Source organism: Sipha flava, unplaced genomic scaffold, assembly GCF_003268045.1.
Source record: "Sipha flava isolate LNK unplaced genomic scaffold, YSA_version1 117_pilon_pilon, whole genome shotgun sequence".
Lineage (NCBI taxonomy): Eukaryota > Metazoa > Arthropoda > Insecta > Hemiptera > Aphididae > Sipha > Sipha flava.
Genome location: NW_020271741.1, coordinates 1661192 through 1675428, shown reverse-complemented (window position 1 = coordinate 1675428; position 14237 = coordinate 1661192). Strand labels below are relative to the sequence as shown.

The 14237-nt window shown below is 27.8% G+C and overlaps 1 protein-coding gene across 1 annotated transcript in view; it reads left to right on the top strand.

The window, feature by feature from the left end:
- Positions 1-8175, top strand: part of LOC112693384 (transformation/transcription domain-associated protein) — a 35781-nt gene extending 27606 nt beyond the window's left edge. The window contains exons 42-56 of the mRNA XM_025568427.1: positions 2916-3164; positions 3229-3414; positions 3485-3581; positions 3667-4046; positions 4109-4253; positions 4304-4446; positions 4701-4875; positions 4954-5206; positions 5270-5363; positions 6029-6244; positions 6318-6500; positions 6560-6703; positions 6806-6947; positions 7572-7768; positions 7834-8175. Of these exons, the coding sequence (XP_025424212.1) occupies positions 2916-3164; positions 3229-3414; positions 3485-3581; positions 3667-4046; positions 4109-4253; positions 4304-4446; positions 4701-4875; positions 4954-5206; positions 5270-5363; positions 6029-6244; positions 6318-6500; positions 6560-6703; positions 6806-6947; positions 7572-7768; positions 7834-8046 (2817 nt within the window). The 3' untranslated portion in view covers positions 8047-8175. The remainder of the gene's footprint in view (positions 1-2915; positions 3165-3228; positions 3415-3484; positions 3582-3666; positions 4047-4108; positions 4254-4303; positions 4447-4700; positions 4876-4953; positions 5207-5269; positions 5364-6028; positions 6245-6317; positions 6501-6559; positions 6704-6805; positions 6948-7571; positions 7769-7833) is intronic.
- The last annotated feature ends 6062 nt before the right edge of the window (positions 8176-14237 follow it).

Below are 14237 nucleotides of genomic sequence, written 5' to 3'. Positions count from 1 at the left end.
CATGACAGATTTGTATTATATAAAATAATATGTATTTTATATTGGCTCGACTAAGGGGTTTTTAGTCGTTTTTATTCTAGTCGTCATGGTAGTATTTTACAATTTATGAAACGTTTTGTTCATTTTCATTTCTTTTAAATGCACTGAAATATACATGTTCTTAGTATCCCATTGTATACATTTATTAGCACAATGTCATAATATATTGTGCAAGTTTTTATAATAAAACTATTTTTAGTATACCTAATTGATTGGACAGTAAATATTCTAATATTTATGTTCCTATATTAGTTCCTAAATTGTTATTATTATTATTATTATTTTTTATTATCTGAGTCAAAAAAACTAATATCAACCAGATTTAAAAATACCAAGATCAATACTAATAGTAGTCAAAATGATAGTGATAAGATTAAATATACATAAATTTGCTGAACCCCCCCCCCTCCCATTTTTATATCAATGTTTAAAATATTTACCATGTCACATAATAAAATATAAATTATTCCATGTTAGATTATACATTCACTATCTGTAATCCATTATTGTTCTCTGAACATTATAGATAGTAGACAACAGTAATAATTAATTTTCAAGGCTCTAATTATATTTACGGACTTGTAAGTGTAAATATTAAATTATACAATTATGTTTCACATTAAACTAGAGGTTCCCAACCTTTTTTGACTCACAGCACCCTTTATTATTTTCTAAAAATTTGGAGGCACCCTATAGTCTATGCCCTATACTCTATAGTTTATACTGAATACGCAATAGTAATATATCATATATTTAAATTTATATTTAGTAACTTCGGTTTTATTTAGCATTAATAAACAATAAAGATAAGATAAAGTCACAAGTATTTCACCGTAAACAACTTTAAAACAGTTCACATCAAATCTATAGCAATCGAATCAGTATGAAAATTAAATTATATTGTATTTATCAAATTAATTGTACACAATAGGTTTTATACTACAAACATAGAATATAATCTGTTTTATTACTCACAGTGCTATATTTTTCATAAAGGCGTTTAAAAATAAATATATATTTCAAATATTTTTGCGGCATCCTAAATTTAAGTTCGCGGTACCCTAGGGTGCCGCAGCACCCTGGTTGGGAATCTTTGCATTAAACAATCACCACAATGTAAATAATCTACATCATGTACCATATCATACCAATCAAGAGCGTATTTAAATGTTTCCCGTCTTGGGCCGTGAAAAATTGCCGCCCTAAATAATTAAAATATATATTAATTAGGTAGGTAGGTATGCTAAAATTGTATTAAATTACTAAAACATAATTTCTGAAATTTTAAACCATTTTTCTTCATAATTAATAACAAAATATATTGTGTTTATAGTGCATGCATATAAATACGTCATTGATACCATTGATTTTATAATATACTTATAATAGTATATTATAAAACCAATGCTGATACCAATACTTAAAATATATAATATCTAGTCCGGAAATGATAATTTGTATTTTATTTTTAAATAATTGTTGACTTTCTATTCTTGATTATTATCCACATCTTATGGTAGGTATTTATATTTTATTTATCAATCAATTTTCTGCCTATTTTGGATAATATAATAGCTATAATTCACATAATATAGATTTGACGGATTTCGTAACAAAATATAAACTGTAAAATATAAAATTACAATTATAATGCGTAAATAATAAATTGTTACAATTGCGAATGAGATAATAGTTTTAAAAATAAATAAAATAATACTAGTATCAAAGAAAATATTAATTAAGATGTATATTCAAAATTACACTTGTTTTCAAAATGAAACTATGAAATGTATTCAAAATGCTAATATATATAAATACTTAGTAAATTTATTAATTTAAATTTAAAATGTATTGAATCGCAACGATTAATATATTTTATAGAAAAACACCCAAATAACTAATAATATCGTATATTTTAATATTCGTTAAAATTAAATTTTCTAATACTTTTTTTTTGCTACCATGAAAATTGTATGAAAAATCTTGTATTCATTTTTCAAAACCTTGAGTGAAGCTCTACCGTCGGATGGGATACAAAGATGAATGAATGATATTGCTGTATTGGTCATTTAAACTTGAAATTGACGTACCATTGCTCTCGTAAAAATAATACGTTTCCGAATGAAAGAGGATGAATAGATCTGTTTATATGTCTAAAGATGGTTGATTTAGTAATGCTGGTTATACACGATCAGCTTTAACTGTCACTTTTCACTGATCATTCTTAACCATAGCCGTCCCAAAAAGACCAAATGGGACTAGTGCCCTAAGGCGTTTAAAGTATTATAAATTTAAGGGGCGCACAGTGGGGAAATGTGTGACATGTGTAACATGCGATTGGAAATATAACATTATTATGAATAATGCATAACGTGCCCTTTAAAGATTATCACTTTCTATCGCCAATAGTCTAATTATTTCTAAATAATCATTATCAATTTTTATAAAAAAAATTTTAAAAATAACTTTTGAAGAATTGTACAAATATTTGGTTTTCAAACTATCGTGAACAGTAAATCTGGTTCGACAAATATTTTCAAGTTCGATTTTCGAACAGTAAAAGATGCTTGATAGTTCGGTTCAGTTCGAGATTCGAACAGTTCGACCCATTACTAGTATGGACACAAAGGATACCAATTATAATTGACAGTTAAAACTGAACATATGTGGTCTCCATGAAAATTCTATTTTTTTTTTTGTTATTGTTCAAAATCTAATTTTGTCACAAGTCTTACAAAATATAATATTGATACTAAATAAAGCAATTTAAAAACAATTTTACTATGAATATTAAATATAAACTGTTGATCCTTGAATATTATATAATTATCATACAAAAATACTAAGAAAAATATCTCCTATTTTTATTTTTTTAGATAATGGAATTGTCAGAGGCTGCTCAGATTCATCAAGGTTTGCAAGAAAAAGATACAAATAACTCATTACATAATATGAAAGCTATCTTAAAAACCTGGAAAAATCGTTTACCAGTTGTAGCTGATGACTTAAGTCATTGGAGTGATGTATTCGTATGGAGACAACATCATTATCAATTTGTTATCGAATATTGTTCACGGCCTGAACAATCTACTAATGCTGTATTAGGTGTTCATGCTTCTGCTCAAGTATGCGCATATCATATCATATTAATTATTATAAGTTCCGATAAATCATTTTATTTTAATTTAGGCTATAATTCACTTTGGAAAAGTTAGTCGTAAACACAATTTAACTGGAGTTTGTCTTCAAACATTATCTCGTTTGTATACGATTCCTAATGTACCTGTGGTTGATTGTTTTCATAAAATTAGGCAACAAGTAAAATGTTACATGCAAATGGCATCTATATCATCTAATAAACATGAAATACAAGATGTAACTATTACTCTAATACTAAGTAAGCTCATAATATGAATAATGTATTATTAATTGTTTGTTATTTTAGTGCTTAGAAGCTATTGAAAGGACAAATTTAAAATTTTTTCAAAGTGAAATGACTGCTGAGTTTTATGCATTAAAGGGAATGCTACTTGGACAAATTGGTATATTATTAATTTATGTATAATATGTAGTATATAATATTAATATGATTGTTTTAACCTATATTTTATTTTATTAACAATAAAGGTAAATCTGAAGAAGCACACAAAGCTTTTTCAGCAGCTGTTCAGTTACATGATTCTATGGTGAAAGCTTGGGCTCTTTGGGGAGAATATATGGAAGAATACTTTACTAAAAGTTATCCAAATCAGACAATGCAAACCGGTGTTGCTGCAATAATATGTTTCCTTCAAGCTTGCCGTCAACAAAACGAGTCGAAATACCGAAAATATTTAGCGAAAGTTTTGTGGTTATTAACTTATGACGATAAAGAATATTCATTGCTGAGTACTGTTGATACTCATTTCAATGGAGTTCCACCTGCATTATGGTTACCTTGGGTACCGCAATTATTAACTACATTGGCAAGCGATGGTGGTTCTTTATTACAAAATTTATTGATACAAGTATTGAATATTCAAATTAAAAAAATAAACATATTATAATTTATAATTGATATAACTCTTAGGTTGGAAGATTATATCCACAAGCCGTGTATTTTCCTACCAGAACACTATATTTCACTCATAAGATTGAATACAGAGAGCGCTGTAAAAATTCTGAATTATTAGCTGCAGCCAATAAGCAATCCCAAACTAATGATACTACACAAAGTAATAATTAATAATATTTAATTGTAGAAAACTAATAGAGTTATTTACAGATTCTACATCTACACAAAGTACAGGATTAACTGATTCTTCTTTACGTGCAACACCAGCAATGGTTCGTTTTTCTAAAGTAATGCATCAACAACGTGAAGTTCATCCAACAATTGTATTAACTTTAGAAGGCATAGTGGATCAGGTAAAGTATTGATTATAAACTATTTAATGAACTAATATTGATATTGTATACCTCATATTACATTAAAAGAAAAATTATTTTATTAGTCTTTTAATAAATAAACTTTTGTTTGTAATTATTTTTATTTATAATCTATATCGTTTATAAAATAAGTAAATTTTATATTATTATTAAAAAAAGTAAAAGTAAACATGATTACACATAAAAGTTGCCCTTCAGCCTCCTAAAACATAAATTGTATGCATACATTTTAGATGGTTTGGTTCAGAGAAAATTGGTATGAAGAAGTATTGAGACAACTTCGTCTTGGGTTAGCAAAATGTTATAACATTGCTTTTGACAGTCGAGGTTCAGTTGCAGATGCCCAAATAACACCTCACACATTGAATTTCATTAAAAAATTGGTGTCAACCTTTGGAATTGGAATAGGTAATGATATTTGAAAAAAATGTATACATGAAATATAATATGTATCTCCATTTTATACAATATACAATTAATTTTCAGAATTGTTAGCAAGTAATATGGCTGCTAATAGTGCCGCTATATCAACTAAAGGATCATTTCCAGGTTCAGGATCTGAGAGCTTAGCTAAACGAGCTCAAACAACCATACAAGATCCAGTTTTTCAAAAAATGAAACAACAGTTTTCTATTGATTTTGATTTTACTCTACCTGGAGCAATGAAATTGCATAATATGATTTCAAAAATGAAAAAATGGATAAAAATATTAGAAACTAAAATTAGGCTTTTACCAAAGTAATATTTGTAAAAAAAAAAAAAAATGCAATTTGTGAATTTTTAATTACTTTCCTTTTACAGATCTTTTTTAATTGAAGAAAAATGTAGATTCCTTAGTAATTTCAGTCTTCAAACTGCTGAAATTGAAATTCCAGGAGAATTTTTACTTCCGAAGGTACAATATTTTAATTTAAGAGTATAAATTAAATTATGTTTAATACAAAAAAGAAAAAAAACCGTACCTCGTTGATACAATGCATGCAAATTATTAAGTAAATTGTTTCATATAGATTAAATGGTATCATTATTACAGATTTAATGAAATATTAATGATTGCTTTATTTGTTAAAATAGTTTATTGTGGAATAAAATATTAAAATACATGATTTTATATTTTCTATTATAACATTAAAGAAAAGTTAAAGTTATAATAATATAATATTAGTTTGGTTGTTGTATTATGTAAATTATCTTATATCCTGATATGATCAGGGGGCAGGATAACCAATTCATTATTTAGTGAAAAATTATATTTATACACAGTTCCTTAGTAATAAATAATAATGTTAAAGAGACTAAATATCAAGAGTGATTTTGTTTTACTATCCCATATCATATGCTTGTATTTAGTGTTATTTGTTTACACTATAACAATAAGTAATTTCAAGTAATAATAAAAGCTCACCCAATTAGATTACTGAATGCTATTGATATATTTGAGTTCTACTAAAATTTATTCTAGGCACAACTGATCTATGTTCTTAATAGTTTATTTTAAATTTATTATTCAATACAAAAATAATCATAATATAATAATTAATAAAATAATAATTGTTTTAGCATTCACATTACTATGTAAAAATTGCTCGTTTTATGCCAAGAGTTCAAATAGTGGAAAAACATAACACATCAGCCAGAAGATTAGTTATGCGTGGTCATAATGGTAAATTGTATTCTTATTTGGTAATGCATGATGCTGGTTTAGGTGATACTAGACGTGAAGAACGAGTTCTACAGCTATTAAGGATGTTAAATCATTACTTGACAAAGCAAAAAGTATACTAATTAATTATTTAATAAGTAAAAAATATATTTTATTAAAGAAGTATATTTTTATTTATTTCTATAGGAAACTTCCCGTAGGTTTTTATATTATACAGTACCCAGAGTTGTTGCTGTATCCCCTCAACAACGACTCGTAGAAGATAATCCTTCATCTTTATCATTGCTTGATATTTTCAAGTCAATGAGTATATCTCAACCATATGATGATTGTATAGAGCATTACTACCAACGTTTAGCTAATATTCAAGTAATTGATAATAGTTCATTCAAAATAATAATTATAAAACGACTTATTTATTTTTTTAGAATCAAGGAACTCAAGCAAATATTCAAATGCTTTTGGATGTATTTTTAGAAATACAAAAAAATTATTGTCCTAGTGATACATTAAAAAATTGGGCAACTCTTACATATGCTTCACCTACAGATTATTGGACATTTAGAAAAATGGTGAGAACAATATATATCTTAAAAATAATTATGTTTTATGTATTTTAATTTTTAGTTATTTTTCTGTATATTTATATTATGATTTTATAAAAATATATTTAGCTAACTCTTCAATTATCCTTATCGTGTTTGGCTGAATATGTGTTACATCTTACTCGACTTAATCCAGATATGATGTATATACATCAAGATTCTGGTTTACTGAATGCTTCATATTTTAAATTTGATGTTGATGATAAAAAAGGTAATTTTGACTTATTATATTCTGTTTATTTATATTTTCCTTTGGCATGAATATAAAACATAGGATTAAGATTGGATGAAATTGAGAGAAACATCAGGCGTTTTTTATATAATAAGAGAATTCCAATAAGACTGAAAGATAAATTGTAGTGAGACCAACTATGCTATATGGTTCAGAGTGTTAGGCAGTTGATAGGAAAATAGAACAGAGTATGAGTGTTGCGCGGAAATGAGAATGCATAAATAAATGGGTGAGTGCAGTGACAAGTGAAAATATAATGTTACAATAGAAGGAACAGATATGTGAAAAGTAGTATTGGTGTAACGTTGATATTGCACTAGATAAGAGAAAAGAAACCAAGATAGTTTGGACATGTGATGAGGAGAAAGGAAACAAAAGCAGTAAGAGTAGTTATAAAAATGAACATCGAAGGGAAAGGAAGAAGAGAGGAAGACCAAAAAAGAGATGGTTGAATATGATTGAGAATGATATATGGGCTGTTGGTACATGCGTAGGGGATGTAGAAAATGAGACAAAGAAAGCTGATTGCAAATAGTTGGGAGAAAAGCGAGGGAGAAGAAGAAGATATTCTGTTTAATAAAATTAATTTAATATCCATTTCAGGTGAATTAGTTTCCAATCGTCCAGTTCCTTTTAGACTTACACCCAATTTTGTTGAATTAATGACTGATATTGGTAAAACTGGTCCTCTTACTGCTAGTATAATGGCTACAGCTCGATGTTTTAATCAACCCAATAATAAAGTTCAAGCTATTCTTAGAGCAATACTAAGAGATGAAATGATCACATCTTACAAAAAAGTAAGACAATATAATTTTTTATGTATTTTTATTTATGTGTATAACAATTTTAAAATATTTTACAGAAATTAGAAGATGAACTTTCGAATGATAGAGATGAAATATCTGGTGATATTATCATCAGTATGGTTACTAAAGCAGTTAATTCTATAATGCATAGACTAAATAGTTTGGCAAATTTTGATGGTACTGATAATAAAGTAAGCACAATAGTAAGTGCAGCTTCATCAGTTGACAATTTGTGTCGTATGGATCCTGCATGGTACCCATGGCTATAAATGTCTATGTTACTCAAGTTTCCAAATATTAACTGATCTCTTAGTTTACATTTAATAATAGTAAAATTAACTTTAAATTCCTAGTGGATTATTCTATATTACCTTTTTGTATTTTAAGTATTATGATTTTATATATACAATATTAGTTGAAATAAAATAATTATTTGTATTCAATTATTCAATTTAAAAATATAATTAATATTTATCTTTATCATATATATATATATATATATATATATATATATGATAACTACATTTAGAAATTATTATTGTAAATAACAGTGTGAATTATGTATTTTAAAGAAATTCTTAATTGTTTTATTAATGTATTTTAATCATTCAATTTGTTTATGTATATAAATGCTATTTAATTATATTAAAAATATTATGACTAAATTTCTTAAAATTAGCCTTGAAAATAATTCATAATGTTTCCTACTCTTATTATTAAATTTTGGTAAAGCTTATAAAATCAATTAATTTATTGAATTTATTATAATTATTATTATAAAACTGCAATATAAGTAGTAAAAGAACAAGATTTGTGTCTCTCTAACTGAGTCACAGTTTAAATAAGTCTAGTAAATGGCCCAAATAACGTTCTAGTGTGAATCTCAAGTATTGATTATTGTTCTGTGAGCTATGACTTATTTGCCATTATTTTTTGTCAGTTAGTATATGGCATCTTGGAATTATTGAACATAATACAATTTTATTTCTGTTAAAGGTATCAAAACAATGTGATTTTCCCAAAGAGTAAAGAATATATTTTCCCCATCTTTATAAGATAAGACTATAAATATTTTATGTTTAAATAACACTATTGTGCCATTTCATCATCAATAACCCTAAGACCTTTATCCCAATTTGCTTTAATAGTGATATTTTTGAGGGGCATCAATTGCAAAGCTGCTTTAAACCTAAGAAATTCAATTCAGCTATGATATTCAAATTATATAGCTTGAGTTGACTTGTTGAACTTGTATGAACATTTGAACCACAATCATAAAATATAAAGTAGTGGCTAGTGGTTACTGGCACAAGATAATTTACTTTTTAGTATTAACTAAATCTATAATTTTGATTTTTGATGATAGCTGCTATCTTAAATTTTAGTATGATGTTACTGGTTTAATTGTATAGTAGAATAAAACATCTCTATGCCAGACCCCATATAAGATTTTATAAAATAAGATAAATATTTACAATGATAATTATAAATAAACTTAAAAAACAAATATGTGATTACAATTTATCATAATATGATTACAATACATTAATAATCTATTTTCAGCTCTAATAAGTGGTCTCTTGAAAGAGCCTGACCCACAGTACTCTAACCATGGGCATCCACAGGAAATTTATCAATGGGGGGAGGGCATAATTAAATCAAACACCAAAAAGTATATTAAAAAATATATTCTTAGCAAACAATAAAATATGCCAGAATTATACACACTCTAGTTGTTATTAAATAAAAACTGAAGTCTTTGCAGTTGTTCAATTGCAAACCTTGTTATTAACTGTTCAATTAATTTTTTCCAAGGGGAAAAATGCCCTAATGCCCTGTCTTGCCACTCCTTCAGGGCGCCCATGTCTCTAACTACTGTTCCATCCCTGGTTGGGCCTCTATTTTAAGAATAAATCTAAAGAGTCCCCAGTGATTACCAGGTACCCGGGTGGGTCAGACGGACAATGGTACCTAATAGTTTCATTGTGAAATTACAATTATTATAATAGTAATTACAATCTAATCATCAAGTATTTATACTATTGACAAACTGTAGTCACAATATTAAAACTACTCAGTTGTTATCAGAAATAATTAATTAATTAAAAAATTTAATATTTTTGTAATATCAACATGTTTTTAATATGCTGATAATTTCAATTATTTTTAATAAGACTTTCCCAAATTGAAGTTAATAATATTTTTATAATTATCACTAAAACACTTGACAGTTCACTAGATAGTTAAGTACTGATTTATTTATTGCTTTTTATCATTTGTATTGAAATTATACAGTATACTTAATTACATTATATTATACTATTATAGAATGTCAAATATAAGTATTTTTTTTTTTTATTATAATAATGATATAGTTTTTATGTATATTATCATTTATTGGATTATCATTTCTAATGTAGGTATTTTGGTATTTATATGAGTACCGATATTATGTCTTATCTGACTTATAGGTAAGAGGTATTTCTGAAGGTCAAAGGAAAAAAAAATTTATTTTGTTTTTGAAAAATAAATCAAATTCGAGTATAATTTAACTCAAAAAATTATATATTTAGATTAGAACTTAATTAATTTTTAAAGTTATAATTAGGCTACTTGATAATAATTTAGCTCTTACTATTTATATTATAATCATAATCAATTACACCATTATTATTACAAGTTAAGACTACATACATAGAAGTTTACTTATAAGCAATAAACTATACTAAATGTTAACTTATAAATTATGGTTACTAAGAACACAAATTAAATCTTCAATCATAAATTAATGAATTAATTTATATCAATACTTTAATATTAAATAATATCAATGTTTAATATCATCAATGAAATCCTATTCAATTTTTCCCAAACAGTAAATTATCTCAGCTTTCAAATTGTTTAGTGAATTATAACAATATTGTAAGTGCATAAGCGCAACAATATTGTTAGTTTCTTCAAGTTTTATCTAATCTGCATATGCTAATTTTTTTTTAAACTTTTGTTGAAAAAATTGCACTTAGCTAATTTTGTAACATCATTGAATAATATGAACTAACAATCAACCACTAAAAAATGGAAAATTTAAAATATAGGTTCATACACAGAATAAGAAAAAAACATAAAAAATGTAAAAAAAAGAATGTTACAAAATCGTTTAAGTACCTATATAGTTTTCATGAACAATGGACCCACAGTGTTATAATTCAATATTCTTGAATAAATACTTTTATGTTAATGAAATATAATGGAATGTGGGGAGATTCTCTTTAATTTTTAGTTTTTACACTAGTAAAGTGATAAGTGATAACTAGGGCTAGGATTTATATGTATTTTCATGTTTTTTTCTTAAGTCCAAATTAATTAGTTTGTACATGGTATGGCCTATTTTCGATTAAATAGAACCATTTTTTTGCATTTGCATTTACATATTTTGAACATCATGCATATAATTGCATGTGTATAGATTTTCAAGAATCTTGTTAATTTTATTAATTTTTAAACTTAAATTTTCAAATTTTTATAATATTGATGATAATTATTTTAAATTGTATTTATTATTATGTATGTATATGAACGTTATTTTTCGAATCATCATAAATATACTACATACTTATATAATCTTATCTTGGTCGGACGACCGATATAATTATCCACACTATATTTTAGTCTGCACGGACTAAAAATGTTAGACCTGGCCCAGTTCGGATATTATGCTGACGTAGAAAACCCGTTTCACAGCCGCGCGTATCGTCCAGGACGTTTTCGAATTAAGAGTACATAATTTAAGTTTAAACTCGTTGAACTATCGAGGGAACGTATGGATTTTTGCTATTGCCGCGTATGCACTTAAACTAAATAAGTTGAAAAACGCCAGTTATGAACGTTCGGCTGTGAAACAGGCCTAAAGCCTCAAAGATATTTTTCATAATCTGGTTCGGCCCTAATAAATGTTTAATCACTAAAATGTAATTTAATTTAAAAATGTAAACATTTAAAAGCCCGACCCGGGGTTTATGTTTTGTTTAAAAAAGCCCGGTTCGACCGGGATTTAAATTTTAAGGCCTGGCCCATACAGGTATCTAGTACCTACTTATATTGTGAGACAGTATAGAAGTATTTAATTTCATTAGTACCACTTATAAACTAAATTAGTATAAACAGTGCTCAACTTGCGCAAGGGCGTATTTGATTTGTGGTCATGGGGAAGGGGGTGAAACTAATTTTTCTTCAATACAAATTTGAATGGCACACGCAAAAAATAGAAATTGTACAAAAAATGCGCAACGTATCGGCTGCAATTATAAACAATGATGATTCGAAAAACGACGCTCTACAGCCGATGTATTTATGTATTGGTCCTGGTGATAGCTGGCCGTTGTAATGTCGGTGGTGTAATCTGTACAACCAGTGCACGGTTTTCGGGGCCCGGTGCAAAATTTTGCAGGGCCCCATACAAATATATTAATTTATTGTTTATATAAATCTATGTTTTTTCGTATTATTATATAACTAAATATATACTATAACTGTATTTCGAACTGTCGTCGACGATAAACAATTTTACAAGTGCATCCGCGTATAATACTTCAAAGCTATGCGTAATTGGTAACATATTAATTTTCATCGATAACAACCTGATTACTGAGAAGACCACACGACCACGCGGGTGGCGATTTGCGTACTGGAACTATATTATTTTTATTTACAAATAAAGTAATAATCGTAATATATAAATTGTGGGGCCCCAATGGTGTATTTAGATATTTTTTTTTTTTTGAGGGAGGCTGTGGTATTTTCTCCAACTGAAATTCCCCAATTCAGCCTATTAAAAACAAAAGTTAGAAAATGATTATACAAAATTTACCTATAATAGCGAAAATAAGTAACAACTATACGACGTAAACCGATCACCGTGATAGTGTTATCGGTCGTCGCTGTCACTTCTCGGAAATTTTTTAGCTCATAGGGGTTCGTGTAAAAATTGTACGGTGATTGAGACGCCACAACACGTGTATATCAGTGAATCAATTCTAGGTAAAAGAAATCGAAATTACGATAATGCAGCAGTACCGTACGTCAAAATTAAGCACAATGTATCGATCTCAATGGTATAATCGCTACGATCATAATCGTCAGACCCTTTATATTATAACTTGTTCGTTGTTACTAATAATTCTTCATAAAATTATATTGAACTTTTACGATTTACATCTGACAGGACATAATAAGCAGACTTAATAAACAATTCCTGGATTTCGGGGAGGGGGGCTGATGACCCCTTAGTCCCTCCATAAATATACTCCTGTGGCCCCATATAAGCGCGGGGCCCGGTGCAGTTGCACCGCTTGCCCCCCCCCCTAGGGCCGGAACTAGCTACATATATAAGAAACTTAAGTCTTCTTAGGTTTTAAATAATTTATTCTAATTTCTTATTCATGAACGGACGTTCATTTAAACGTTATCTTTTTCTGTGAACATATCTAATCAGGGATGGCGCGAGGAAGTGGGCAATAGGGGCAGTTGCCCAGGGCCCCACGCTTTAAATTATAATTAATGCCCCGCAGTTCTAATTTAACTGAACATAAAATATTTTATTAATATAAATTATAAGACCCAACATTTATTTTTCCCAGGGCCTCGAAAACTAGCAGCGTCACTGTATCTAATGTATATTACAGAACGTTGCAAACGACTTAGGTTTTATGGGGAAAATGACTAGACCACACGACGTATAGAATATTCTTTTCTACACCGTAATAGACAGTCTACAGCAGTGTTTCCCAAACTTTTTTAATGGCGACCCATAAATTTAATCTTTATTGGGTACGCGACCCCCTGTTAAAAAAAATCAAGTATGACATAAATAATATTTTTATTATAATGAATTTTATTGTTGAATTTTTATAATATACAATACTGAATAATAAAATAAATTATGAAAAAATTATTAAAAAACACAAAAAATTAGTACCTATAATATGAAAATTGCATAATTTATTGCTGATTTTAGTGACTGGTGATTCTGCATATTTTGCATATTTCCCACTAGGATAAAATTTCAGATAAACTGATGCGCATGTCATGTGTGATATCTAATCTATTTCTTTGTTTTTTTTAATATTGGCAGGGCCAGCGTTAAGGGGAGGCAAAACGGGGCATTTGTCTAGTGCCTCTCGCCATCAAGGGCCTCGCGCTTAAAATTTAAATTTAAAAATATTTTGTATGGAAATCTCATAAAATAAAACACGAAACGCGTGGATCAGCTGGCAAGTGCAATTTCTTGAGAAATCCATTGGCATATAACAAAACAATATTTTATTATATAATATTATATAGTATATAATATATATCAAGAATGTACCAACGACGACCCGTATGGCACGCCGCACGGTATGAAAACCGGGATACCTAGAAAATTTATCTTATTGCATTTCTAAAATGAATTTAAGAAATAAAT